Source organism: Acomys minous (genome assembly GCF_964271855.1).
Source record: "Acomys minous genome assembly, chromosome: 4".
NCBI lineage: Eukaryota > Metazoa > Chordata > Mammalia > Rodentia > Muridae > Acomys > Acomys minous.
In genome coordinates this window covers 103,327,196-103,354,453 of record NC_140486.1, presented here as the reverse complement: position 1 = coordinate 103,354,453, position 27,258 = coordinate 103,327,196, and the positions used below count along the sequence as shown (strand labels likewise).

General features: G+C 40.1%; 1 protein-coding gene and 1 long non-coding RNA gene across 2 annotated transcripts in view; one reads left to right on the top strand and one right to left on the bottom strand.

Annotated features, from left to right (window-relative positions):
- Positions 1-24,082, top strand: part of LOC311596431 — a 222,000-nt gene extending 197,918 nt beyond the window's left edge. Inside the window, exons 4-7 of the long non-coding RNA XR_014778834.1 lie at positions 11,072-11,164; positions 18,618-18,686; positions 22,484-22,629; positions 23,468-24,082. This is a non-coding gene — a long non-coding RNA (uncharacterized lncRNA). The remainder of the gene's footprint in view (positions 1-11,071; positions 11,165-18,617; positions 18,687-22,483; positions 22,630-23,467) is intronic.
- The window catches only part of ABCA12 (ATP binding cassette subfamily A member 12), a 160,080-nt gene that overhangs the window by 75,687 nt on the left and 57,135 nt on the right, over positions 1-27,258 (bottom strand). The window contains exons 4-11 of the mRNA XM_084779830.1: positions 24,102-24,193; positions 22,110-22,207; positions 19,449-19,634; positions 17,202-17,380; positions 12,033-12,145; positions 7,029-7,101; positions 4,058-4,176; positions 3,003-3,109 (exon numbers count right to left, since the gene is read on the bottom strand). Of these exons, the coding sequence (XP_084635956.1) occupies positions 3,003-3,109; positions 4,058-4,176; positions 7,029-7,101; positions 12,033-12,145; positions 17,202-17,380; positions 19,449-19,634; positions 22,110-22,207; positions 24,102-24,193 (967 nt within the window). The remainder of the gene's footprint in view (positions 1-3,002; positions 3,110-4,057; positions 4,177-7,028; positions 7,102-12,032; positions 12,146-17,201; positions 17,381-19,448; positions 19,635-22,109; positions 22,208-24,101; positions 24,194-27,258) is intronic.

Genomic DNA, 27,258 nt, shown 5'->3' with positions numbered 1-27,258 from the left:
TGTTAGTAAAACCAGATGTGGTGGTGTACACCTGTAATCTCAGCACCAGGAGGCAGAGCCAAGAGGACTAAGAGTTTAAGTCCATCATGGGATACATAGGGAATTCAGACTATCTATAGCTATAAAGTGAGACGTTGTCTTAAACAAAGTATGTGCTAGTTTTAGACTATAGATTCGCCAAAGGCTCATGTAGAGGCTCTGTCTCCTTTATCACAGGCAACACCTCAGGCCTATAATTGGACAACTATTCATTCCTAACTCTATTTTCCAGCTATGATGGGCTTCCCCATTGCCCAGTAGCTCCTAAATGAAGGAGAATTTTAATTAACATGATCATGAATACTCTATACTACTATGGACATAAATCAATAAATCCTCAATGCTCCTGAGTCCCTGGCCAGTAAATAAAGGTCTATGTGTGTGTGCATGGAGGAGGAGAGGTCTATTTCAAAATGTAAAAGCATCACAATAAACATAATATTATCTGCATTCCTGCCCAATATGACTTTTTATTTTGTGCACCTGGGAAGTCACCTTCTCTCCCAAAGGGACCAGGGGGAGGCAAGGGGGGGTGGGGGGGTGGGGGGGTGGGGGAGAAGGGGGCACAATGAATTGGAGATAAAATAGACAATTAGGAAAGAAAGAACACAGACAGTCAACAACGGACTGTGTAGGCTAGAGCAGAAGGGAATGCTGTCAGTGTGTAGACAGTTGGTGCTTTGGGGGTTCTAGCCTGCTGAAGGGAACTCTGTGAATAAAATTTGGGGGCCTATGGACTCCAAATGACTGCCACGTTGCAAGAAACAATAGCCACCCAACTTATAAAAAACGATAGGAGCCCAGCTTCATTCTTTCATGGACATGTACCGCGTAGAAGCTCAGAGAACACAGGGCTACTGTTGGCCTTCTGCCTTAATAACCTCATTCATACCGTCATGAATCATACCTTTACTATTAGGGATGTGTGGTTTCAAGATGAAGAAGGCTGAATTCATTAGCGTTTCTGCTCTAGGGAAATGTTATACACACACACACACACACACACACACACACACACACACACACACACCGTACTACAAAGCTAAGCAATGCATTCCAAAGGCCAGAAGTCTCAGTGCTGAGAGCTCCCGCTTCCTCTGCCTCTCCTCAGTTTGACCTCCTGAACCACACTTGAAACTCTCTCTTACTTCTGTTCCCTGTACTGGCTCCACACAGGCTGTGTTCTTTGTTTGTTTGTTTGTTTGTTTGTTTGTTTCGATTATTTCAGACGTGGCCCACGTAACTTTCTTCCATTCTAATCTCTTTCTAGAGCGCAGAATTTGCCGCCTTCATATTGGATACTTTGAAGACCAAACTCAAACTCCTTGACTAATACAACAGTTTTTAGGGCCTGGGTGTGGTCTTTCTCCAGAGCCCCTTTCTTTCCTTTCCCATGAGTACCTTCACCTTCTGTGACCCCAAGTAGCCTCCACTTGTCTTTGAGGCTCATGCCTCTGGCTTCTGACAAACACAAGATTCCATGTCTGGAATGTCTGAGTGTGACCTAATCATCCACAGCCTTCAAGACACAGAGGAAGTATTATATTCTCAGCGAAGCTCACTCCTTTCATCTCTGTACCCCATACATAAAGCTGAGTTAGATAGCATATCTTTACACAGTCAGCCCAGTTGGTTACACATGCCACATCACTTATCTCACTGTGTTGCAACTGTGACTCTGCCTTCTGTTTTCTCCTCTGGCTGGATTATAAGAATTCAGGGGATGGAGATTATATCTTATAAATAGAAGAGGAAATTGTCCTCATAGGAGCCATTTTGAAGAAAGGATTTTTTCTATAAGCGAATTGTGGACTGCAGGAGTCTTACGTTGTCTGCAGAGAAGGGAATGAGAACGGCTTCGTGTGAATCACAAGGTTACGTGGGCACATGTCTGAAAGAGACTTTACCCTGACTTATCAGCAAGGAGCTTTGTTAGGATGATAGCACCATTCAATATAAATGTAAAATAAATTAAGGAGGCACAGATGTCTGGGAAACAAGGGAAAGGTGACAGTCTAGTGCTGCAGGAGTGACATTTACACTGACTCTTGAAAGATGGATAAGAGCTTCCTGGGTGAATGCATGACTTCTTTCTCATTTGCATAAATTAAGATAATGCTAAATTAAGTACATTAGAAACTTTGATTCATGTAGAAGACTGGGGCTAAAAGGTAGGTAGTCTAATGAGCACATTTATCTGTAATATACATGGACATAATGTTTTGCGTGCCTGCTTAATTACAGCTTGTTTACCACACAGCAAATCACTTGCTTTCCCTAAATAAACCACTTCTAATTTAACTTTATTCCAGGCTACATAAATCCAATTAAACTGCAGTTCTTACTAGGAAAACAGTTTCAAAACTTAATAGAGTTGCTTTAAAAATGGATCTTGTGATAATCGGTACACGGCGTGAACAAAAGACACATGAGCGGGGCAGATTCAAGCTTAAGAGATCTACATTTTTGGGGTTCCCTCCCTTCCCCCTCCCCCCACCGTGCTTTCCCTCTTCAGGGTCACACATCTTAATATGACTTCTTAGTTTCTAATCTGATGACAGGAAAAACAGATAAGTTAACATTTGAGATCTCTGAGAACCATGAAGGCTGGATATTAGATTCTGAAATCTACTTTTATGGATTTAAAAAGCTAAAGACAGGTCAAGTTTATAAAAAGTGATACAACAAACCCCCAAATTATGAAGCCTAACAAGATAAGCATATTGTGGCATGTCCATGGATGTTCGTGAGCACAGTGGATGGACTCTGACAGATCAGTTTATGCTGAGGCCGATTTTGAGAACCGTTATTTGAAAGCAAACACCTTTGTCACTGTTTGAACAGAACAGAGCTGTGGGTGAAGCAAAGGCACCTGGGATAATCAGATATGTTAACGTAATCTTCTTCACGTGTCACCAAAAGTGTTGCTATTCCTATATTTATTAATTCCATTCATAGCTTACCTTGGACTTCAGGACTTTGGGAAATAAAGGGAAGCTGTCCTCATAGGAGCCATTTTGAAGAAAAGAGTCTCCAAAGCGAATTGTGGATTGCAGAAGTTTTAGATTATCTGCAGAGGAGGGAGGGGGAATTACTTTGTGAGAATCACAAGATATGGTTGGAAAGCATATCTCAAAGAGACTTTTATCCTGACTTATCAGCAAGGATTTTAAGGATAATATTGTAGTGCAATATAAATATAAAATGAGTGAAAATTAACCCTCTTTGAGCCACGTGGACTGCAGAGTTCATTATTTTTAAAATAATCACAGATAGGCTGCTTAGAGATTAAAAAAAAAAGTTTCTAGTAAAGATACCCACACAGCTTTGGCTCTTTGTGAATTAAATAATGTTTTTATTTCTGACTCTGGGATACCCTAGGTTGGAATATGTCAGGGGGCTAGACTGTATAGTCCTGAGAACTTCCTTTCAGCCATAACTGATTTATGCCTGGGAAACTGTGGGCTTAGGTATGTGTTGTACTGTTTGCTTGATACTGTGTTTCATAAACTATTTGGGTGTAGAAAAAAGGGGAATGTGTGTGAGAACAGCGGGGAACATTTGATTTGACTGCAGTCTTTTATGGTTGCTTAAATGGATTAGAAAATGGAAAATTAAATATGTGAAGGCTGAGAGTATCTGTTTGTGTAATATGTGAGAACTCTGGAACCCTTGGCTGTTAGTCCTAGTCTTTCAACACGGTAAGAACACTAAGGGCACAGAGAATGTCAGGTTGCATGGGCTCCGAAGGACTCTGGGTTCTTGGGCAATTTGTCCAAGGTTGCCTTTGTCACATCTAGTACGAAACCATTCTACTAATATTTGTTCAGGTAAGCATGGAGTGCAAGAAGCAGCAAGAGGACAGCATAGTAATATTATAAATTCCCTTTTAATAGGAAGCCACTTAGCAACAACCGAAGTATAAATATGAAAAATCATATTTTTAAAACTCCCCCTTTAATAAGCGAATGTCTTAACCAATTAGAAGCTGAAACCATGGCAGAGTTGAGAATATCACCTGGGGATCCCTTGGCCAAGCCATCCGTCATGTTTCTTATACATGCCAAATAAGGAAAATATGGACTATTGGATGAAATATTCAAGATGGCATCTTCAAAATTTTCCAAGATCAGGAGCCTGTAAATTAGATAAGAACGTATGATTAGGCCATATAAAACGGAAGCAAAGTCATTTAAAGTATGATTTGTTGGCATGGATACCAAGACTCCTGTGAAATTGGGTCCACTTGTTCACCAAAGCCTGTACAGCTCTGAATGCATGCTCGTGTGTGTGTGTGTGTGTGTGTGTGTGTGTGTGTGTGTGTGTGTTGTATGTTCCCCTGTCACCCCAGCCATAAGGCTGTATTTTTGTCCTGTGGCTTCTTCTTCCATTATTGTCTACTTTTATGTGACAAAGAATGGATAAATGTTAATGCCTCTTTGGGAGACATACGCCTTGAGTTATGCTGAACAATTGGCAAAGTAACTAATAACAAGTTCTGTCAGATATTAACTTATATTTTCTCAGAATGCTAGTGGGTGAGACATCTCCTAACACATCTAGTAATAAAGGAGAGGCAGTAATATTAAAGAATGTGAGCTAACAACAGTGGGTCCCAAAGGAACATTCAAAAGAACTAAGCCAATGCTAGAAAAAGTCTCCCTCTTATCTTGTGCCACGACTGCCATGGGGTGATTATTTTAAAATGGAAATGGAGAGAAAGTCGAAAGGAACTCCTTAATTTCATCAATCACAAGACCCGTCTCACAGGTATTGGATTCCTTCTAATAAACTGACAGCAGCTGCTGAGAAATTTACAAGACAGGTGTGCTGAGTCTGTCAATGCTATGCATGCCTATAGCCTGTGATGGGGGATCCCAAGCCTCAGCAATGAGCATCCACTGTGTCAACTTATAGAGTATTTAAAAGTTATTAATATTATTATTATTATTATTATTATTATTATTATTATTATTATTATATGATAGCTATCTAGGAAGATATCAAAAGGTCCAGGTATCTGATATTGACAGCCTAGCTAAAGTGAGACTGTCCAGGAATTCTCTGAGATAAGTGCCTGGACCAGCCAGCACAGATGAGGGGAGTGGAGGCAAGAAAAACCAGAAGCGGATTTTGCTCAGAACTGAACTGTAATTAGTGTAATTAGTGACCTTTCCATTAAATTCTATCTTAGAAAAAAAAAGAATGCTTAAAATAAGTGTTGTTTTTGTTAGCTTAGTTAGTTTTAGATGCTGTGTAAAGGCAAAAAGTATGCACATTTATGAGATACAATACAGTGTTTCAGTATTTACACACTACTCTTGTTTAAACGATTTTATGTATATCGTCTCAAACATTTATTATTTCTCTATGGCAAAAGCATTCAAAAAGCCTTTTTTCTAGCTTTAAAAAATATTTTACTAACGCCTGATGTGATTGTGCCCACTTTTCATCCCAGCACTCTGGAGATGCCGACTGGCCAGTCTCTGTGAGTTCAAGACCAACTTGGTCTAAACAGTGAGCTACAAGCCAGTCAAGGCTACATAAGGAGACTGGTCTCATTTTTTTTTAAATTTATTTTATGTGCATGGCTGTTTGCTTGCATATATACCACATGTGTGTAGTTCTTGTGGCAGCCAGAAGAAGACATTGGATCCCCTGGGATTGGAGATACAGATGCCTGTGAGCTGCCAGGTGGGTTCTGGGAAGGGAACCCGGGTCCTCTGAAAGAGCAGCCAGTGTTCTCCACTGATGAGCTGTCTCTTCGGCCCCTCCCTAGCTTTTTGAAATGGACAGCACTTCGCTGTTGTCTCCAGCCACCTTACTATGCAGCCGCACTCTGGAACTTCCTAGCTCTTCTCTATGTTTCAGTACCATTGATCTATCCTCCCCTTGTCCTTTTAACTCTTAGACTTTATTTGTGCCAATTTGCAGTTGAGCAAAGATGTATTCAGGGTGACCAAATGCTGAGAACTGTAAATAGCATGCTTTATCAAGCTAAAGCAACCTTTGCCTACAAGATGAACTAGTCTCTAAATTTACCTTGAGCTACACTTATTCACCTAAGTCTGATACCACAGGGAACTGCTTGCAGTCCCTATTCTAATTATGAGTTCCTCAAAAATCTGCTCACATCTGTGGTCTTTAGACACTGTGGTGACTGCTGTCACTTCCTGGGGAAGTCCAAAATTAAATGATTTAGAATCTTTTCCCCCTATGTGAACATTACTGAAAGCAGAAACAATTTGCATTATCTTGATTATGCTTTGAGATATTATGACTCTTTAAAACTCAAAAAAAAAAAAAAAAAAGAAAAGAAAAAGAAAAAAAGAAAGAAAGAAAGAAAATAGCAATGCAAAAAAAAAAAAGTCTGGATGTAGCTATGGTCTGAATGTGTTGAATTTTATATATTGACATTTTAAGTGCGAGAGTGATGATGAACTTAGAATGTGAAGTCTTTGGGGACAGAACTCTTGTGAGAGGGACTGGTGGTCTATAAAAACAGCTTTGGAAGGAAGGTGTCCTTCATGATCCAGGGAGTAGGCTCTTCTTAGATACCAAATCTGTTCCCACCTTGACCCTGGGTTTATGCAGAACTGTGAAAAAGAACCTGCCATCATTTTTCAGCCGCCTTGTCTATGGTATTTTCCTATGGGAACTGAATAGGCTAAGGTAGATGCTTAACACTCAAAAAAAAAAAAAAAAAAGACCTCACGAATCTGGAAATAAGTTCCTACACATCTCTCCTCCCAGGGAGAGAATAACTACTCCAGACACGGCAGACCACCTCAGCTGTCCAGGCTCAGAATTAAAAAAGAGTTCCTCATTCAGTGTTATCAAAGGTAAACTGCATCATCTGCCCAAATCAGTTTCCCCTTCACGCCAGTTTGACATTGACCTTTAACTCTGCTGTTGCATGGTTTTCCAAGATGATGGGGTTTATGAACGATTTTGCTTATTTGGATGGTTAACCTGGAAACACAACTTACTGTGCAGCCAGACTGCTTGGGGACAGTGTCTCATCTTCACCATCATCACTCCACACATGCGTTGAATTGTCACCTACAGCAATAATATATAGGGTCAAAACAGAACATTTTTGTTCAAGGACACTTTACTCCTCACCTCTCTCCCTCTCCCCCTGCCCCCCCCCGCCCCGCAAAATCATCGTAAGTCAGATTAATAGTGGAAAATGCAAAATTTTAAAAAGATTTATGTTTTATGTATACAGCGCTCTGCCTGCATGTACACCTGCAGGCCAGGAGAGGGCATCAGATCACATTATAGATGGCTGTGAGCCACCATGTGCTTACTGGAAATTGAACTCAGGACCTTGGGAAGACCAGTTAGTGCTCTTAACCTCTAAGCAATCTCTCCAGCCCCAAATGCAAAATTTTTTTTTACAAACAATATTCATGTTCTTTTTGTTGTAAATGCTTAAGGCATCTGTAGGGAACTGTACCCATTAATTAAAATAATCCTGACTTAAATGATTTCTAACAGTTACTAGAGAATTTCTAACAACCTTTTTTTAATTCACACATCAGATCACCACATTAGTTTGTCCTAAGACCTTCTTTCATAGGTGACTTTCAAACAACATAATGAAGCAATTTGTTAATCAAAGGAAACTACTTTCAGTGTAATGTGTCCCTGGATTGTTTTGTTTGTCACCCTGACCTGACCCCAGCTTGGGTACTTCCGATGTAGACCTAGGAAGCATTTGCCATCTCTAATCTGTACTTTCTTGCAAAAAGCAGGCAGCAGTCACGGAATGCACATATGGGCGAGCATTGGTCAATGGAAGCAAGATTGTGCCTTGTCTCAAACAAGGTGCCACAGAGGGTGGGAGAAAACTACCAGGCTGGATGCTATGAAAACCTAACCACAAAGCGTTCTTCCTCCAAAGTTAAAAAAAGCCAACAGCTCTGCTTGTTCTCCAAGTTGAGTTATAAGGAGAATGAAGGCGTAGAAATGTGAAAACCTGGGAATGGAAGGTTCCTTAACCAGCCACGGCATAAATGAAAACACTAAAGCCAGGGCTTTAAGCCACCTCACTTAGGAAGAGTGTCAGCCTCATCTTCAGATGCTGCTTACAGTGGGCCGGGGTGCTTGGATGCTGTCGTCTTTTTTTTTTTTTTTTAACAGTGGCCTCGCTGTTTTCAAAAGGATATTAGATTAGCTGCCTTAATGCTTTTTCCATTGTTCCTAGGTCATGTGTCCCATAATCTTCTGAAAAGGTCCCCATGCAAAGTTATGCAGACACCCATACTTTTTTTTTCATGTTTTCTATTTTCTTGAAATTAATATACACATAAAAGAATATCCCCGAATTTAATATCTCCCTTCTGTATCTTTCGTGTCTGAGTTGGCTTGGCCTCTAGTAACTGTCAGAATGACCTTTTCAGTTTTCCTGCTCAGTGGAGTGCAATTTTCTGAGATTCATCCAAAAGGAAATCGAATATTATTGCCCTCCTTATAGAACATGTATAGTCATGTTGAAAGAGGAGCAACAAAGACACTCAGAAATACACCTCAGCAACAGTAATACTCACTACTGTACCATTGCTCATTGATATCCGTATATTAAAAAAATTTAAGGACAGAAATCTATTGAGTTTTCTGGGTTTTCCCCCAATGGGAAGATATGTAAAACCATTTTTTTTCCTCAATGCCTATCTTGCTCACTTTGAAATTTTCTTAATTTCATTGTTCTTAACAGCTGAAAGTTTCATCATGTACAGGAGATTTATTCTCTTTATCTATTCTTGTGTTGGTAGACACCTAGCTTGTTTGCATATCGTGAGTCTTATGAATAACATAAGAATAAACACAGATATGCGAAGTCATCTGTGCTATGCTGGCTATAAGCCAGGAAGCATCGCTTTGCTTTAATAATCAATTTTTAATTATTGATTTATTGTTGCACATGTGTCTAGTTTGTGCATGAATGTTGGTGCAGATGTGCCACAACACACAGAGGGAAGTCTTTGGGTTTTCAAGGAAAGTGCTTCCCCTCCTAAGCAATCTTGCCCACCCTGTCTTCTATATTAAAATATTATTTCACTGGATTTATGATTTTGCAGAAAAGCTCATGCCCATGAGTCACAAAAATGACCTCTGTTCCTGAAGCTCAATCTTTGTAGAAAGAACCACTCGATATTGGGGATCCAGGGACCCCAGGTGGGGCAAAGTACAGAATTAGACACCTTAAGACAAAGAGAGGAGACGAGAGCGTCCCCATGTTTTCATGACTGGTGTGGTTGCTTCAGAGGGTACCCCAAGTGTGTTTTAATTCAGGCTGGATTAGAGGCATATCATAGGAAGCAGGAAGTGTGGAGGTACAGGGTGTGTAGGATCCTGAGGCACGGCTATGAAACTTGTCATGTGTGGAGAAGTGTGGTGTGACACATCACACTCCCTCAGTGGCTGGAGAGGAGTGGTTCTGAAGCCTGATGGCAGTTTACTGGCATATTCCACTATGTGCCCCAGTGAGTCTGAAAGGATGCAAGAGAGAGGTTATCTATAAAAGAGCTTAAGGGACCTGGCTTTGAGAATAGGGTCTTTTCTCAGACTGGCCTCTTGCTGGTAGAATAGCAAGTGTAAAGCCAGTGCCTTTGGCCGTGCAATGGGATGATGTCTCAGAATTGTTTTGATCTTAAGATCACGTAGTGTTGACACAGAAAGTATGATTATGCTCTTCATTTGAAAGAGTGCTGCTGTGAGAGCTGCAGGAGCCGAGCAGCTCTGCTAGGAGTCACCAAATCTCTCTGCCCTAAGTGAATGCAAAGCCTGGAGAGGAAGCCTGCTCCCTGTGACACGCCTACATTAAGGTCAAATATACGGCTAAAAGCCCTGAAGACTAAGCATGTGCTGACCTGGCCACGGTGGCAAGTGTCTGCGCTTGTGGTCAGAGACTCCTGTGTAGATAAATTAGCATTACTGGTTGGAATCTGAGTTTCCTAAAGAATTCCCAGAAATACCCATGGAAACTTTCTTTTTTTTCTTTTTTTAAATTTTTATTTCATGAACATTGGTGTGAGGGTATCAGATCCCTTGGAACTTGAATTACAGACAGTTGTGAGCTGTCATGTAGGTGTTGGGAATTGAACCCGTGTCCTTTAGAAGAACAGACAGTGCTCTTAACCACTGAGCCATCTCGCCAGTCCCCCCCCCCCCCCCATGGAAACTTTCAATGGCCATGACATTTCTGTTCAAGCAAGTAGGGGCCTGGAATAAATGACTAGGGAAGTAGACTTGAGTGTATCATTTGCACTGCTGCCCCCAGACTGGTGATCTCATAAGTGCTTAGGCTTAATGACAAAGAGGAGATAAACATCCAATTTTACAGATTAAAAATACCTTTTCTGATAGCATTTTCTTGCGACCTTGACCATCCATTGGCATGCTTTAATACTTTCTAAGGTCATTAGCATAGTCATAGATATAACTCTTGACCATTGTTAAATATGGAAATATAGAAAACAGAATTACGCCATTCGCCAGGAAAGGGCTTTACTGTCACATTAGTAAAAAAGAAGTGTTTACTTCCGGCTTCTAAGGCATGGATAAGCTTTTGTCTTTGGGGAAGAAAATCTTTAAGTTAATCACTTTGCTTTATGTTACTTATATTATTGTTATTAATTATATTGTTTTTACTATTAATAATTTAGTCTGAAGATGAAAGGAGAGAATGAGCAGAGAAATATAAAGTTCTCAAGTCTTTAAAATGCAAATGTTAAAAAAAAATCAGGAAATAATTAAGCGGACTGTTTGGTTCTCTGGCCTAGACTTTTAAGAGAGTAAACTTCTTCTGGTTTTCATAAAAACACTAACATTAGAAACAATCAACCTTGCAAATGAGTCATTACTTCTGTAACTGAAGGTAAAATCGTCTCTTTACCAGCAGAAGCTGGTATCTAAGTATGTCAGGCTCTGCACTGAGAATTCTTCCTGGGCTTCCACAGCCTGCTTTCCAAAGGGCAACTGTGAAGTCATGATGAACAGTCATCTTTTTGTCTGGTGCTTGCAGGATGCTTGCTTGGAATCCAAGAGCAGAAGGCTATGTGTTTGAAAACTGGCAAACACAGACAAGGAAGCCTAACTCTGTGTTCATTCAGAAGAGGTACGTGCTAACCTATGTTTGCTTGCCCAGGTGGGGATTTGCTCCTCACAGCTCTAAACCTTCATGTGTGCCCGTATGTGTCCACCCGACAGTCTCCATGTGGTTACTGGGTAATGACATTATATATATATTCAAGGCTGACGCTTATGACCCATACGCCACATGCTACAGTAAGTTTCCCTGGAGGTGATTGTTTTCCTGACAGGTTGTTTATGCTCTGATGTATACCACACATTTTCAGGAGGTTGCCAGAGTGTATGTGTGTGTGTGTGTGTGTGTGTGTGTGTGTGTGTGTGTGTGTGTGAGTGTGTGTGTGTGTTTGTTTTTTTTTTTTTTTTACCATTGGAGCATTCTTTCTGAAAGCTTTTTAAAAATTCAAGTTCAGAAACGAAGATGCATGCTGGGAGTGGTGGCGCACGCCTTTAAACGCAGCATGTTGAAGGTAGAGGCAGGCAGATCTCTGTGAGTTCAAGGCCAGCCTGGTCTACGTGGTGATTTCCAGGACAGCCAGAGATACATAGTGAGACCTTGTCTCAAAAGGGGGGTGGGGGCACAATCTTATAATTCAGTTTTTTGTTCCAAAAAAAATGATAATATAAGTCTATTTGTCTAGGTTTACCATCTGACACTCCTTTTCTATTCTATAACTTCTCAAGGTAAGAAGAAAACTTCTGGAAATTCGTCCTCCTTGGGGGCCATGGCTTCCTTACTTCACATGTCAACTCAGGCATGGGTTTATGGGTAGCATTTATCCTCATCTAGGAAGTTTGCTGTGTAGATACGTGATTGTGTCAGTTGTACTGTGCTTCAGTTTCCCGGTGGGCGTTTGTGATGCTGCATTTAGTACAGCAAGATGGAAATGCAGTACCTTGTGCTGGGGAGTTCAGAGTGTTGAGCAGATGCTTAACAGACTTCTGGAGGGTGCTGAATCCCGCGTCGGTTTGAACACGTGGGTAAACCTTCTGCACCGCCAGCAGCACCCTAACGAGGGGAGAAACAGAGCAAGCCAGATTGCATTTCAGGGCTCACAGACAGAAACAAATGGTTATTCAAGGAGACAATGGCTACGGTATAGAAAATGATTCCTATAAAAGTCAAGAGTCGGCTTCTGTAATTTAATTACTTCATTGTCTATTCATGCACAAAATCCCCCAACGTTGTTCTTGAACCAGAACAGAGAACTTGATGTTTCCAGAATTGTAAAGACTTGTACTCAAGGACCCTGAAGGAAGAGAGCAAAGGTCCTGTCAGATGTTTTGTTTATGTTTTTCCTGCTAAGAATGACGAACAGGAGCGTTCAGTAGCCCACACTGAAGTGAAACCTTCTCTTTTTTAATTAAAGGAAAAAATTAACTACAAGAAACTATTTTTGTTAAAAGTCAAGCCTAGGTCCCGTTCCAGGAGTAATTATTACATAAGCATGTCATGTCATACATATGAATATCTTGGTATGGAAATTATTTTTTTTAAAGCAGAGCTCATGCTAATTAAAGACCATATTCTGTCCCCTAAGTGGCCCACAGGCACTACTCCAAACGCAGCTCAAATTTAATCTCCAAACCCTCTGAACTGGCTTTTTGTGAGTTATGTAACCAATAAGACAGGCAGTCCACACTGGGGACACACAAGTGCCAATTCACTTTAGCTTGAGCTTCTTCCATGTCTCCAAGTAGCAACTGAATATTCAAGAACTGCCCCTTTCGTCCCTTTATGGTCACTAGTGCATTTCTAAAAGAGATGCGGCTGCTGCATGAGGACGTCTGAATCTCACAAACATAGTGCTTTGTACCAACAACCAGAGCTGAGTCAGCAGTTTAACTTGCGTGCCAGGGACCCTGGGCCATCTTGCTGGTTCCCGGCGCTCTGAGGACAAAAGACTACTGCCAATCATTTGCCACTACAGAGTTGATACAGCATGACTGAGCCACTAGCTTCTTTCTATCAAGTTCTTTATCAGCCAGCTGAAAGTCTTCTCTAGCACTGGATCCAGTATGTAAATACAAAGGTCCGGAGCATTCTACAGTATCTTTGGAATCTTTTAACATTTTCTTCTAATTAATTTATTCAGATTACAACTCAATTGTTATCCCATCACTTGTATCCTCCCGCTCCTCCTTCCCTCCCACCCCAACCCTAGGTCCATGGCTGAGGGGGGTGGTCTCCTCCCCCACTTTATGGTCACAGGCTAATCAAGTCTTATCTTGATAGCCTGCCTATTCTTTCTTTGAGTGCCACCAGGGCTCTCCACCAAGTGAGGTCATCAAATATGGGGTATCAGAGTTCATGTCAGAGTTAGTCCCTGCTCTCCACATAACTGTGGAGAATGTCCTGTCCATTGGCTAGATCAGAGTAGGGGTGATTGCTTACTACTTGTATTGTCCTTGGTTAGTGCAATAGTTTGAGCAGACACCCCTGGGCCCTGATCCATCCGTTACGATGTTCTTCTTGTAGGTTTCTAGGACCCTCTTGATCCTTCTATTTCCCCATCCCCTATATTTTAACTAAGATCAGTTTAGTCTTGTGAATGAAAGCTAAATTGTAAGTATCTCCTAGGTAATTTCTAGCATAATGTGCACACATGCATATAAATTGGTATGCATGCTTTCTTAATATACATAATATAAATATACATAAATTATGTATGCAGGTATTTAAATTTTTTGGGTCCCCAGTGTTTCCATGAAGCTGATTTGATTTGATTTTGCAGATGAGTACAGTTTAAAAAGCTAAATAACCTACCAAGGTTATCTGGTTAGTAATCAGCAGAGCTGGCCTGGCTAATTTCAGTCTACATGTGATCTCTAGCATAGAAACTGCACCAACACGGCCGGGAGGAGGAACGTAGAACGCAGACTTATTGCCCAGGTCTGCCTACAATGCTCTGTCACAGGAGTGCGCCTGTATTTGGTTCTCTTCTGCTTTCTCTGTAGAATGGTCGACATTTGGACTGCTTCATATTTGCTCCAAGAACCTTCAGTAGTATAATTCTAGTCTGCTGAGTATCTCCTGGTTCCTAATCTTGTCTCTGAACTCTGGTAACCATGAACACAGCTAAACGAGCTTCATGTTAAAGATTCCAAGACTCACCACTTGGTCTAATACATCTGATCTATTGTTTCAAACTGAATGACTGAACACTCAGCAATCTCACGGCAATAGACAGCATCATTGTTACTGATATTATTAATAAGCTGTCAGCAGACTGAATTTATTTGCAGCAAACTGAAACACCAGAGATGCTGGCTCTCGTCCTCTGAAATAATTTGAACCATGGATCAAGATACATTTCGTTCTCTTCATACATTTTTTTTACCCATTATTTAATCATGTAAAATGGAAATTATTCAAAACAGGTCACTTTCATCATAGAAAGATTTTTTTAAAGTTTCATGACTCATATCCCAGTATGATCTTCTCCTCATAAAAGATGAGACTCATGTATGATCCTTCATAGACCCTTTTGATAGTGCTCATTTCTGCTAATTATTGTTGGAATCTTAACAGCATAATCTGATTTCAAAGATTATTAATACACAGATTATAAAAAACAGGATGAAATAAGGAAACAAAACTTCTAGGAGGCCACTTGCCCCTTTAATTTGTGCAACAAAGGGCCAAAGAAGGCAACAAGACAATAACTTGATGAAAATTTGAGGAAATGTGGCTCTTAATGCCATGTCAAGTAAGCTATAATAATAAGGATATTACTTCAGAATGGTGTTCTAATAAAAATAATCTGACCTATATTTAATTTAAAAATTTCTGAGGTGGAGCCATTAAAAGCTAGGCTCACAACCAAAATTAAATTTTCTAATAGTCACATTTGAAAAAGCTAGGAAAAGCAAAATTAATTTTAATACAGACTTCTATTTAACAGGAAACATAAAATATCATCATTTGTTGTTTAGTATTCAATATAGAAGTTACCAGAACATTTAAAACCTTTTATTGCTCTGTATCTTCAAACCTCTCCTGTGTTTTATATTGACACAGGAAGAGTCTCAGTACAGATTCATGAGTAACATAAATCTTCACGTTATATTCTCTCTCTTTTTTTTTCACTTTCAAGTGAAAGTAATTATTTTGTAAAATCAGATAATGGTTGAAATCCAAGTATATTGTTCTTAGAAGATATTGGTTCAGTATAGAATAATTGTGTGTGTGGTATGGTGTGTGCGAGAGGGACAAAGTGAGGGGACCCATGAGTTTGCAGTTGCACGTATCCAGGCACACAGTGATGAGGACCAGAGGAGGATTGCAGGATGCCTTCCTCCATCACCTCTACCTTACTGCATCGAAGCAAGATCCCTTAGTGAGCTGAATTCAGTCAGGCTGACTCCTGGAACCAACTGATCTCCTCCCCCAGTGATGTGGCTACAGGTATGCTCAGCCATGCCCACATATCTATGTTAGGGGCTTCAAGTCAGGTCTTTACTCATGTGTAGCAAGTGTTCTTTCCCATTGAGGCATCTCCCTAGACTTGAAAATAATCATTTTCCAGGGAATAATTTAGCCTAGGGATGAATCAAAAGTTCTCCAATACAACTGAAGTATGATCAGTTCCAGGATGCTATCCACTGGCCACATACGGTTGTTAAAGCTTAAAGTATTGGTATTCACTTATTAAAAAGTTATGTGTGTCAATGTGTGACAGTGTGAACATTAGCAAAGTTGTCCCTGGGAACCAGAGGAAGGTGTTGGATCTACTGCAATTGGAGTTATAGTAGTTGTGAACTGCCTGGTTGGGTTTTGGGACTTGAACTCAGGTCCTCTGTAAAAGTACTAGTTACTTTTAACCTCCGATCCATCACTCCTGACCCAACCTATTGGCATTCTTAATTGAGATGCTTTGCACCATGTTTAAATTTCATTAAACTCACAGACTTTTGTAGAAGTAAAGTCACACATTCAAGATGTTCGAAGCTCATTTCAAAGTTTTTGAGTGACTAAGTTAACTACAGGTTTTAAATTTTTTAAATTAAGGCTGAGTTGTCTGTTCCCCTGTCACCCTAGCACATGCCAAATATCTAAAACTCACACTTATCGTGATATCATATCAGGTATAGTAAACACAGGACTCAACAGAAATTTACTAGATCACTTAGAAAGCAGTGTTGCTTAATTGGATTTAAAAAAAAAAGTCAAATGACACTGTCTTGTAAAAGCAACAGACAAAATGGAAAAAAAAAATTTACAAGCCATATATTTACAAGCCATAAGTAAAAATTTAAATCCACATAGCCATATATACCAAACAATGCCGTCCTCATCTATGCTGGTTACTCTTACGACAACTTTGCTAGCATCATCTGAAAGGAGGGAACCCCAACTGAGAAACTGTCTCCATAGGATCCTGTTGTAAGGCATCTTCCTAGTGATGGATGGGAGAGGGCCCAGCCCATTGTGGTTGTTACCATTTCTGGGCTGATGGTCCTGAGATCTATAAAAGAGCAGGCTGAGCTAGCCCTGGGGAGCAAGTCAGTAAGCAGCATCTCTGCATAGCCTGTGCATCCTGCCTCCAGGTTCCTGTCCTCTTTAAGTTCCTGTTTAAGTTCCTCCTAAATGGGAAGGCAATCTCATTTAGCAAACTAGAGTCAACTTTATCCAACAGGGATGTTTTATATTGAGTGGTACAAAGCAAACCCCTACTGAGACATTTTATTCTTACTTAGCTCGGTGACATAGCTCGGGGGTTGTCCCCGAAGGATCCTGTGGAACTGATCCATGCTGGCTTGGCTCAGCTCTATGCCTCCTTCTCAGAAAACACCAGGCCACAGAATGATATGAAATTCTGGAGTGAGCATTCCTCTTACCTCCTCACGGATGCCTGCTGACCTCGATGATCCAACACAACATGTCTTTCTACTTCACTCAACTGACAGACTCAACCACCCTTGCTAACGTCTGCAGCAGGATGCCAAGGACCACTTCCCCGGTGTTTAAATGACCCATCTGACAGTCATTCTCGCAGGGACTATTTTTCTTTAAAGACTTCTTCATGAGCAATTGTATTCTATTTAACATCCCATTTACTTACCTGTTTGCCTTTTGAAGAACGCCAAATAGACTGCTCAGTGAGGTGTCATTCTGGAACACGTCCGGAAGACTTGACAGAAGCTGCCAAACTTCTCTTTGCTGCTGCACTTGGGAGAAAAAGGAAAGCGCCTGGACAAGCCCCTGGAACACCCTCTTCTGGTTGTCAGGGTCACTGGACATCTTCAAAAGCCAAACCGCAGAGAAGGGAGGAAAATGATATTTTAACATTTGTAATCGCATGGTTTACTCTCTTCAAAAAAGATTTTTCCTTAAGAAACTGAGTTTTTCCACATTCGCAGTGTTTTCAAATCCTCACTCAATTTGAAGCCATCTCTCCCTTGGAAAAACTGTGAACATCTCTCAACATCAATTGGATTTTTTTTTTCTCCTTCAAGTTTCAAGTATTAGCACATTTAAAGTTTGATTAACAAAATAGCATTGATATAAAATGTTTTAGATTAGATATTCAGAAATAAAAGGTAACTTTCTAAGACCAAGTTATTTCCTAAATGTTCTTCTTTTTAAAATATTTTATTAGTCCCTTGGGAATTTAATGCACTGTGTTTTGATCATAACCATCTAATACCTTCCATATCCACTACCCCTTCCAGACCTAACCAACTTTGTGTCTTTTTTTAAAAAATCGACCCATCAAATCCTATTTGTGTTGTGCATATATTCTCAGATGTGTGGCCTGATTCTCCCTTTCTGGGCATCTATCAGCTGTCATGCCTCTTTGACAAAGACATCATGTCTACCTCTCCCCTCTGGGGTGGGCTTTGGTCTGGCTTGAGCTCACACAGGTTATTTGCACGCTCCCACAGTCACTGTGCGTTCATATGCCCAGCTTCCCTTCTGTGTCCAGACGATCCTGAGTGATGTTTTGTTTTGCTTTTCTTAATACATTCCGTGGGAACTGTAGGCACATTGTCCCCCATATCTTTTACTAACTAGGATGCCTATTTTTAGTGGAGAGCCCTCAAAAATCAACATGTGTGTAAAAAATGCAGGAAATATAGATAGACTTATGGCACATGTAGAAATACATTCACCAACGTGTTTACTATACACGTTCTTATACATAGTAGAATAAAGTGTTTCCGGATTCTGTGACAACATTGTGCACACTAGTCACAATGAACAGGTAACTGTGCATGAATCTACCTAGGCTCTGTACTATCAACAAACCAGCGAAAGCATGGCTTTTGAATCACATGATCTAGCTGGTGCCTTCAGAAGTATTTCTTCATCATGTTCTCACCCAATGCAATTCTCCCTGTAACCCCTTTCATGCCAGCCGAGACGAACCTTCCATCTGTCTTAGTCTGACTGATTTTGAATGGCATATCTTGGGACACGTAGGCTACTCTACCTGACTGAATTTAAGTGACGAAGATTTTTTGTTTGTTTGTTTTAGGACTGGAGGCTTGAGGCCAGCATTCGGCAACCGAGCTCCATCTCCAACCCTCTTATAAATCCAAAGACGGTGAGAGCTTTGTATTATATTTGAGCTGTTACAACGGTGCCCTTAACCTGGCTCTTTTGGAAATCAGACTACTAAAAGATACATTTTAAGTAAAATTAAAAGTTGCTTTTGCAGTATAATTTAGAGAATCGAGGGGGAAAGGAGAAACCTTTCCTCACATGTAGGTTGCACTGAGCTTAGACTAGGTCTCTTGTTTTTGCCATCATCACTTAAGACTAGCACTTTTAACAGGATAGCACTAGCTCCCAAGGTGTGATGCTTGAGCAACAGGGATAAACACTTTCATCAAAAGTCACCAAATAAAGTTTGCTCTCAAGACCTTACTCGTTTTTATAACTTCTGACAAGAATATATTACAGTTTAATATTATATTATAGTTTAAATATTAAACTTGCATTCTATCCTGTGTAATCATACTCCCAGGTCTCAGGGAATGCATTCCTTATTCATCACGCAGGCAAGCCATATTTTATCTGAGGTATACTACATTAGCCATGTGTAATATTTCAAATTCAGCATCAAATCATTTCAGTCTTGCATGTTTTAATGATAAATAACCGGTACTTAACATTAAACACTGTGTGTAAATGTTTGTGTGGGAGCAAACTATGCTGAAGTTCTCCAAATACTCTAGGCATTATTTCCCCATCCAAGTGGGCTACAGACTTGCTTAATAATTAGTTCACAGTGAGTCAGCCTGAGGACCCCAGAATGGAAGCATAACCCTTCTAATTGTGCCTAAGATACATAAGCTGCACTCACCTGAGAGACCAGATATTTCAGTTCCTGGAGAGAAGACTCTAAAAGTGTTATGTTCGAAAGGCAAAATTTGTTAAAAACATTTTTTCCTAGAGTAAGCCAAGAGAAGGCATAGTCTGCAGTGTACCCTGGGTAGCTCTCACACAGCTCTCTGCGTATGTCTTCTGCAGTGGAATTTTGCTTCAGTAGCTAAAATCATGAGGGAGAATAGAGAAGTGACATTAGAAAATACAAACAGGAAGAGATTTTCATCTTCAAGGCCACTGGCCTATCTTTATAACGCCTATTTTTAAAGTTCTTGTTTTCAAAACGATAATTAATAATAAAATACACAAGTTGGCCTACATGGAGGAACAGTGCTCATGTAGGTATAAATTCTTGCCATGGTCTTGATTTAAATGGTTCACATTTGATTTGTATAACCAAGCCCATTTCTTACCTCTAAGCAAAGAACCTGAAAGTACCAAATGTTTCCTGACAAAAATATTTGTGAATAAAAGTCATATTAATCTTTCCTGAGATTTGAGCTGGATAAACTGAAGAGCCTTAAGTCTATGTTTCCTGTAAAATTGCTCATAGCCTTTGGAAAAATCTCAAAAAAAATGCTTCAATATCTACTCTTAGGACTAATTGTGCTTATTTACAAAAGTGGGAACATGGATTGTGCTTCCATCCAGGAAAAAATATAAAAATGTTTTTAAAATATATAAGTCAAGATAATCACAACAAACAATAATGGGAAATAATTTTCACAATGGAATCCTTGTAATTGGCTAATGTATTCCATAGTACAAAAGAACTGCAGGTGGAACCCTCCTTCACCCGTGATATTGATCACGGTAACAGTTTATGTATTTACGATGTTAACTACATTTAACTGTAGTACTCGAGGGATTCCTTCCGGGAGCTAGCTCATATATATAACCTATGAGGTAAAGGCCAACTCCATTCTCCCCTGAAGTTTACATCACAAAATGTATACTCTGCTTTCCAGCAACTCAGCCTCTAAGTGTAATGGAAGCAGACAGGATCCACTTATCTGGGAGGCCCTGTAGGTGCTGGGTTTGCTGGACATTTATCCACAGCTCTGATCTAACATTACACATCAACTTGCCCTGAAGTGATTTCTCTACTCATTCCTGCAAGGGTTGCAGAAAGCAGCAAAGAGAAAGGAAAGAATCAGAGAGATTGCTGACACAGGCATCAATATGTCAGCCTCATTCTTACATCCCTGCCTTGTTCCAACTCTGCTAAAAATATAGATCCATCCATACAAAACTCACATGGGGCTCCCATCTCTGGAATACGTGGTTTGTCCTGTATTACAGAATTCTAAAATCCAGTTTCCTACGAAGAAGAGAACTTGGGAGATCAAGTACAGTAAAGCAGTAATTTTGAGAACAGTATCTATTGCATTAAAGAAATTGCCCGATCCAATGCAAACCCTTTCTGGGAAGCAAGACAAGAGCAGAACAGAATAGTGTAGGTTTTCCGTGTGTGCACACAGATCCAGTGAGGGGAGGACTTAACTGGGAATGCTGAGGAACTTCCTGGTCACCGAGATAGCCTTAGCAACCTCAAATGTGATAGAATATCAACTTCCAATGTCTAGAATATAGAGAGTAAGCAAATCTTCTGTCACAGTCAGCACAGGGAGCATTGGCATTACTGCCTTGCCTACTGTAGTGTCTTTTTGTGCCATGGTTTTATTTACTTATATGGCTTGGTTTGGTAAGACATGACTCTTGGGTCTGTAAGATGCCTCTGTTGCACACAATGGTTACCTGAGGGTCAGGAGCAAACTCACAGGAGGCAGTAATGGCTAGGGTTACTGGAATGAGCATGCTTGTCAGAGGCATGTCTTATGATTCAGAAATGTCTGCTACATAGATAAAGTGGGTGAGAGAGAAACAGGGGGAGAAGAGGAGATGAGAGGGGAAGAGAAAAGCAAGATGGGGGAGTCAGCAATATTTATACCATGATAGTGTGAACAGGGTGGCTGAAAGATAGCAAGGAATGGAGACTGTAGCTAACTGCATATCTTTAAAAATATTCAAATCTAATTTCTTCACAAATACACACACACACACACACACAGAAAGAGAGGGGGGGAGGGAGAGAGAGAGAGACTGACTATAGGCTACCAGCTCACACCTCTTATAAAAATGTGTTTATTATCTTTCAATCTGAGGAATCATAAAGTAGATGATCTCTGTGAAGCAGAAAACTCCATAGGTAAACTCTCTAAACTACGTTAAGGAAAGCTTTTTTCCTTCTTAGGGGAGAGATTTCCATAGCTCTAACTTATCCAAAGTATTAGTGTGGATGCGGCATCAAATGCGAGAGTGTTACAGCTTCATCTTTTTTTTTTATCTCCTCGCTTCATAAAACTGAAAGATCACATAAAATACTACATTATTTCTTAGTAATTGAAAAACATAAGTTTAATTAAGGGACTTAGAGGGAAGTAAATAAATGCCCAAGACCTTAAGGAATTTACAGTGTCTTAAAATTAAACTATGATTGAAGAGTGCCCCAGAAACAACCTGCCTGAGATAGCATTTAAACTGGAAAACTACTGCAAACCCCTGACTGCTCAGAAGCCCCTTCTATCAATGCGAAATATATTTGTTCAAGTCCATTGCAAAACTAAATGATGTTTACCTTTTCCAAATCAAGGATGCGTGTGAGCACTTGACTACCATTGAAAATTTCTGTGCCTGTCCCCTCCAAATCATAGCTTGGTCTAGGAGGTTCTGTGGCTGTGGTAGAAGGAAAAGCACATTAGAATTTTAAACACACACACGCACACACACTTGCAAATGGGCACAATCACATAAGATTGCATAGATAGTTCTGTAATCTCACGTGACCTACAGCAAGAATGTACTCATATATGACTTTCCGATTAGCATTTCTTGCTGGCAAAATGGCAGGTTTTGTTGGCTTTTCTTTCCCCCACATAAAATTCCCATGGTTTTAGTCTGCTTTTTCTTTTTTCTTCCCAATCATTTGGATGTCATTTGCATTCACTCCAGGTTCTGCCACTAAACTTCATCACCAGTATTATTACCCAATAAACAAAATCATTTCTGTGTGAGCTTGGAGGATGGAGGTGCCCTGACCAACTCCATAGATCCATCATCTCCAACATCTGCTCAAAGGATCAACCAATGCACATCTGGTAATAACGGTCTTTCTTTTTAATTATACAATCGGGATGCTGAAATCTGCTTAGGATCATGAATCCCACTTCCCTCAAAGTGGTTTCTGAGAGATATTTTAGATCAAATAAATGGGATGAAGCAATTAGTTGAAACTACAATGTATTCTAATGAAAAAGTTTCCAAACTGTCTTTGTTTAGTACTAGTTATAGCGTAGCATAGTTTTCTGAGTGTAGGGTATTAATTAACTAGAAACATAGATTCATATCTATGCCTTAAATGTATAGAAAGCAATTATGTTTTTATAAATATTGGGCACAAGATACCAGTAATGTGTTTCAGTAGGGCCTTTCTTTTAGTGCCTACGGGGCTGAGGAATTTACCATCTGATTTCTTTAGACTTAAGCAATCTATTTATGAGATAACCATCCACAAAGAGAAGCAAAATCTATAGCTACTGAGCATAGCAGAGTTTACTGGACTATGAGAATGAACACATTTCTGCTGTGCCTTAACCTACTCGATCAGATAGCTACAGATCACCCATAAAAACATTACCTCCTGGGAACAGCGTGACATCACATGACAGTGTCAGGATTGTCAGCATGCAGTTCTTCATTCCGTTAACAACTTTTATTGAATTGTTACTTACTAACATAGTTTTAACTAATATGTTCCTTCTTTTCCCCAAAGGAGCAATCAAATTCCAACATGCTAGGAACTTTATTCTGTCCCTTCGTACATACTCAGTCCCTACCTGCAAGATAACGTGCACCTAATCCACATTTGCAAAGTAAATCTAGCACCGTCCTCTGGTTTGAGGGTTTGGGATTCTAAGCAGTGTTTTTTTTTTCAAGGCACCAGGATCACTTATGTACAAACTTAGAAATGTGCATTTTTAATGAAGCAACTGAAGATGTTTGAGGCCCACACAAATTTGAGGGGTTCTGGCTTTTTGAGAAGCATGGTCAAGCTGAAGGCTTTGAAACCAGACGTTGAGAGGGAAAAAGAAGCACACAGCTCAAAGATGATGACTGGACAGCGTCGTCAAGTGCCTATTGCTCTTATGGCCTAGTGTTTAAGCCCACTGGGCTATATAATCTTCACCTGTTAAGATGAAAGTTTGGGCAAATCTCTGAAGTATTTGCCAATAGGTTTTGTTACTGGAAATTCTGTTCCCCGCCTCCAGTTCCATTTACTTTTTCAGGTATAGTCCAGACTAAATTCTGGGACTTGGTGCAATTCTCACCCACAAGATGTTTCTTCCTATAGAGCATTTCAGTAAGAACCTAATTTCTAATCATTCTGAAGAACTTGGCATAGGTGTACTGCTACACGCAGGCAGCCATGGGGAGGCTTGGCGTCCCTGAGGGGCAATCTAAGCACTCCATCTTAATTTGAAAATCTGAAGTATGAATCTTTCCAAGATTATCCCTTTTGCTGACTGTTCCAATGGTCTATTCTAAGCCCTATAGGAGAGAGCTGGCTTACCCAGTGATGTGTGACTCCTGTCTGGAACTTGGGTCCTCTGGGGTGATAAATTGCTGTCCCTCTTCAGGTTGGATGGCTTTTTCAGAGTTTCACTAGAAAAGGAAAAGCAAGAACTCTCTAAATTTGTCCACATTAATTTTAGTTAACTAAAGCAATGTGTTATGCAGAAAGTTCAGAGGCTCCAAAGGCTTGCAAAGTTTCCACCTATTTTCTAGGGTATTATAAGATGAAGTCACTTAGCCAATGCACTAATGAACACACAAGTTTTCCTGCCTAGTAAAGTTTTGTTCTGTTAGAATATACTAGATGAGACTTTTAAGTCAGTCACTATTATTTTATCCTTATAAAAATAACTTACTTGAATAAAGAAAGCATTACAGGAAAACACCAAAAACATTTATGGCATTCTTGTTCTATTCGAAAGATGACAGTTTCCAAATACAGGAGTTGTGTTTTGAAGGCAGAAACAAGGCCTGCTTGTTTGTCAGGTTAAAAAAAAAATTTTTTTTACAGCATTTAATTATGGATGGCTTTTTTATTCAAAGGGGACTAGTACTTGCAGATGGATTCAAGGAAAAAGAACAGAATAAACATTTAATAAGTATCCTGTATGTGCCAAGAATATACCGGTATTGATGCCATTACAGGTGGCACCAGGTATAACATTAAGCCTCATCCCTAATTCCTCCAAACATGTCAATGTGGTGACAACAGCATTATGAAGGCAGGTATCATCATACTATATAACCACATTAGCTTTTGGAAGAAAAAATTATTGAATTTTCTCATATTTAGTAACCTTCAATTTAGGGATGCATTCCCTATATTTATGACTAGTACTAAAATACAAAAAAAAAGGTATTTTATTCCATTTTTTTTCAGTAGTGAGGATTGAACTACTGAACTAGGCTTTTTGTACTCCAGGCCAGAACTTGACAAGTGAGCTATAGCCCCATTCCCTAGAGGAGAAATAATTTGTATCTTCAAAATTAGATACAACCTCCCCCAAAAAAGCACCTAAAATAGATTTGTCTATTCCACAAACAGACTACCTGGATTGAAATAGTTTTTGGAATTATGGGAAGCTGATGAACTTGTGTGATTGTTTACAAAAAGCGTAATTAAGATACATAGAGATGGCAACAAATTCTACTTATAATTGTGTTTTAGCCAGACTCCAGTTCTAGAAAGCAGATCTAAGCCATTAATAATTGGGAAAGTTAGGCTGGGTGTGGTGGCGCATGCCTTTAATCCCAGCACTTGGGAGGCAGAGGCAGGCGGATCGCTGTGAGTTCGAGGCCAGCCTGGTCTACAAAGTGAGTCCAGGATGGCCAAGGTTACACAGAGAAACCCTGTCTCGAAAAATGAAAAAAAATAATAATAATTGGGAAAGTTCATTCAGTGGTGGTTTTTGTTTTGGTGGCGTATTTTATTATTATTTATAAAAAGGGTAAGAAGAGGTAACATTTGTTTCTATTCCCCAGTGTTTTTCCAATATTCTCCTTAAAATGTACTGGTTGCTCCAAAAGTCCTGCATTCTTAATGTACATTTGAATTATTCATGGCCATGACTGTATTCCCCTAAATCTTTTTACATTCCTATGCTGACTATTTGGATGGAAAAGCCATTCAGATGAAAATAAGAACTGACCTGAACCTGTTCCCTTCTCTTAAAAAAAAAAAAAGTGTTAGAAAGTTGGAGAAAGTTAGGCTTGCTTTTTTTCCTTGACATTTTTTTCCAGTCCAGCTTGTAACTTTATAAGGAAGACCACTGAATACCAACACATTTTTAAAATAAAAGAAAAACACCTGCCTTCATAAAAATGTTAAGGGCCAGGGACATGGAAAAGAATCTGAGGAGAATGACGAAGATCAGAATAGCTATGACGAGGGAAGAGACTATAAGCTGAATACTAAGGAAGAGGGAAACAGGAGGAGGCAGTGGGCAGTTAAGACTTGTGGTCTTAAACTGGCTGTGGTGGCACACGCCTTTAATCCCAGCAATCGGGAGGCAGAGGCAGCTGGATCACTGTGTGTTTGAGGCCAGCCTGGTCTACAAACCGAATCTAGGATAGCCAAGGCTACACAGTGAAATCATGTCTCTTATATTTTTGGTTGTGAGCCTAGCCTTTAACGGCTGAGCCAACTCTTCAGCCTGAGAAACCATGTCTCAAAAAAAAAAAAAAAAAAGATTTGTGGTCTTAGGGAAACAAGGCTACTTCTGCCACACAAAGCCAGGCTACTCAGCTTCTCTTGTCAGTTAACAGCCCTGGTAGTACTCCTGCCAAGAGGGGCAGTCCCTTCCCTTCCCTTCCCAGCCATCAACAAAGTGATGGTTCCAGAAAAGAGGCTATGGAGGTTCTGGTTCTTGGAGGATCCTCCTTAGACCAGGAAGTGACACACCCTGCCTACTTCCTTTTGTGAGGCTGTGCTGTGGGAGTGAGGATTTAGAATATTGTATGAACTTTGCCATTCATCCTCCGGAAAAGATTTCCTCAATTTTATTTCATATGGAGACTATAAGTTGAAACACAACTTCTGTCAAACAAAGATAATTTTATTACCCCTCTAACAACCCACTAAAGGGGGGAAAATGAAGCTAGTCTTCCTGCACTTCCTAACTTGCAGGAAGTAACAGAAGTGACAGGAAGTGACAGGAGTGACAGGAGAGGAACAGTACCCTTCCTGTTCTGTCACATAATTTATTATTTTATTTTTTTAGAATATATTTTTTATTAATTTATTCATATCAGATCTCAATGGTTATCCCATCCCTTGTATCCTCCCATTCCTCCCTCTCTCCCATTTTCCCCTTACTCCCCTCCCCTATAACTGTGACTGGAGGGGACCTCCTCCCCCTGTATATGCTCATAGGGTATCAAGTCTCTTCTTGGTAGCCTGCTATCCTTCCCCTGAGTGTCACCAGGCCTCCCCATCCAGGGAACATGGTCAAATATTCACATAATTTATTCGTGCATATTTATATGTTGTAAGTCCGTGGATAGCAAGGAGCAAGCACCATGACTCATTCACCTCTACAGTCTAAGAGCTAAGGCAATCTACCTAGTCCTGGACTATTGGACCTAATGGCTCATTAAACGAACAGACAGTGCTACTGGGACGTGAACATAGCATACTGGAGTTAGAGGAAACTTGA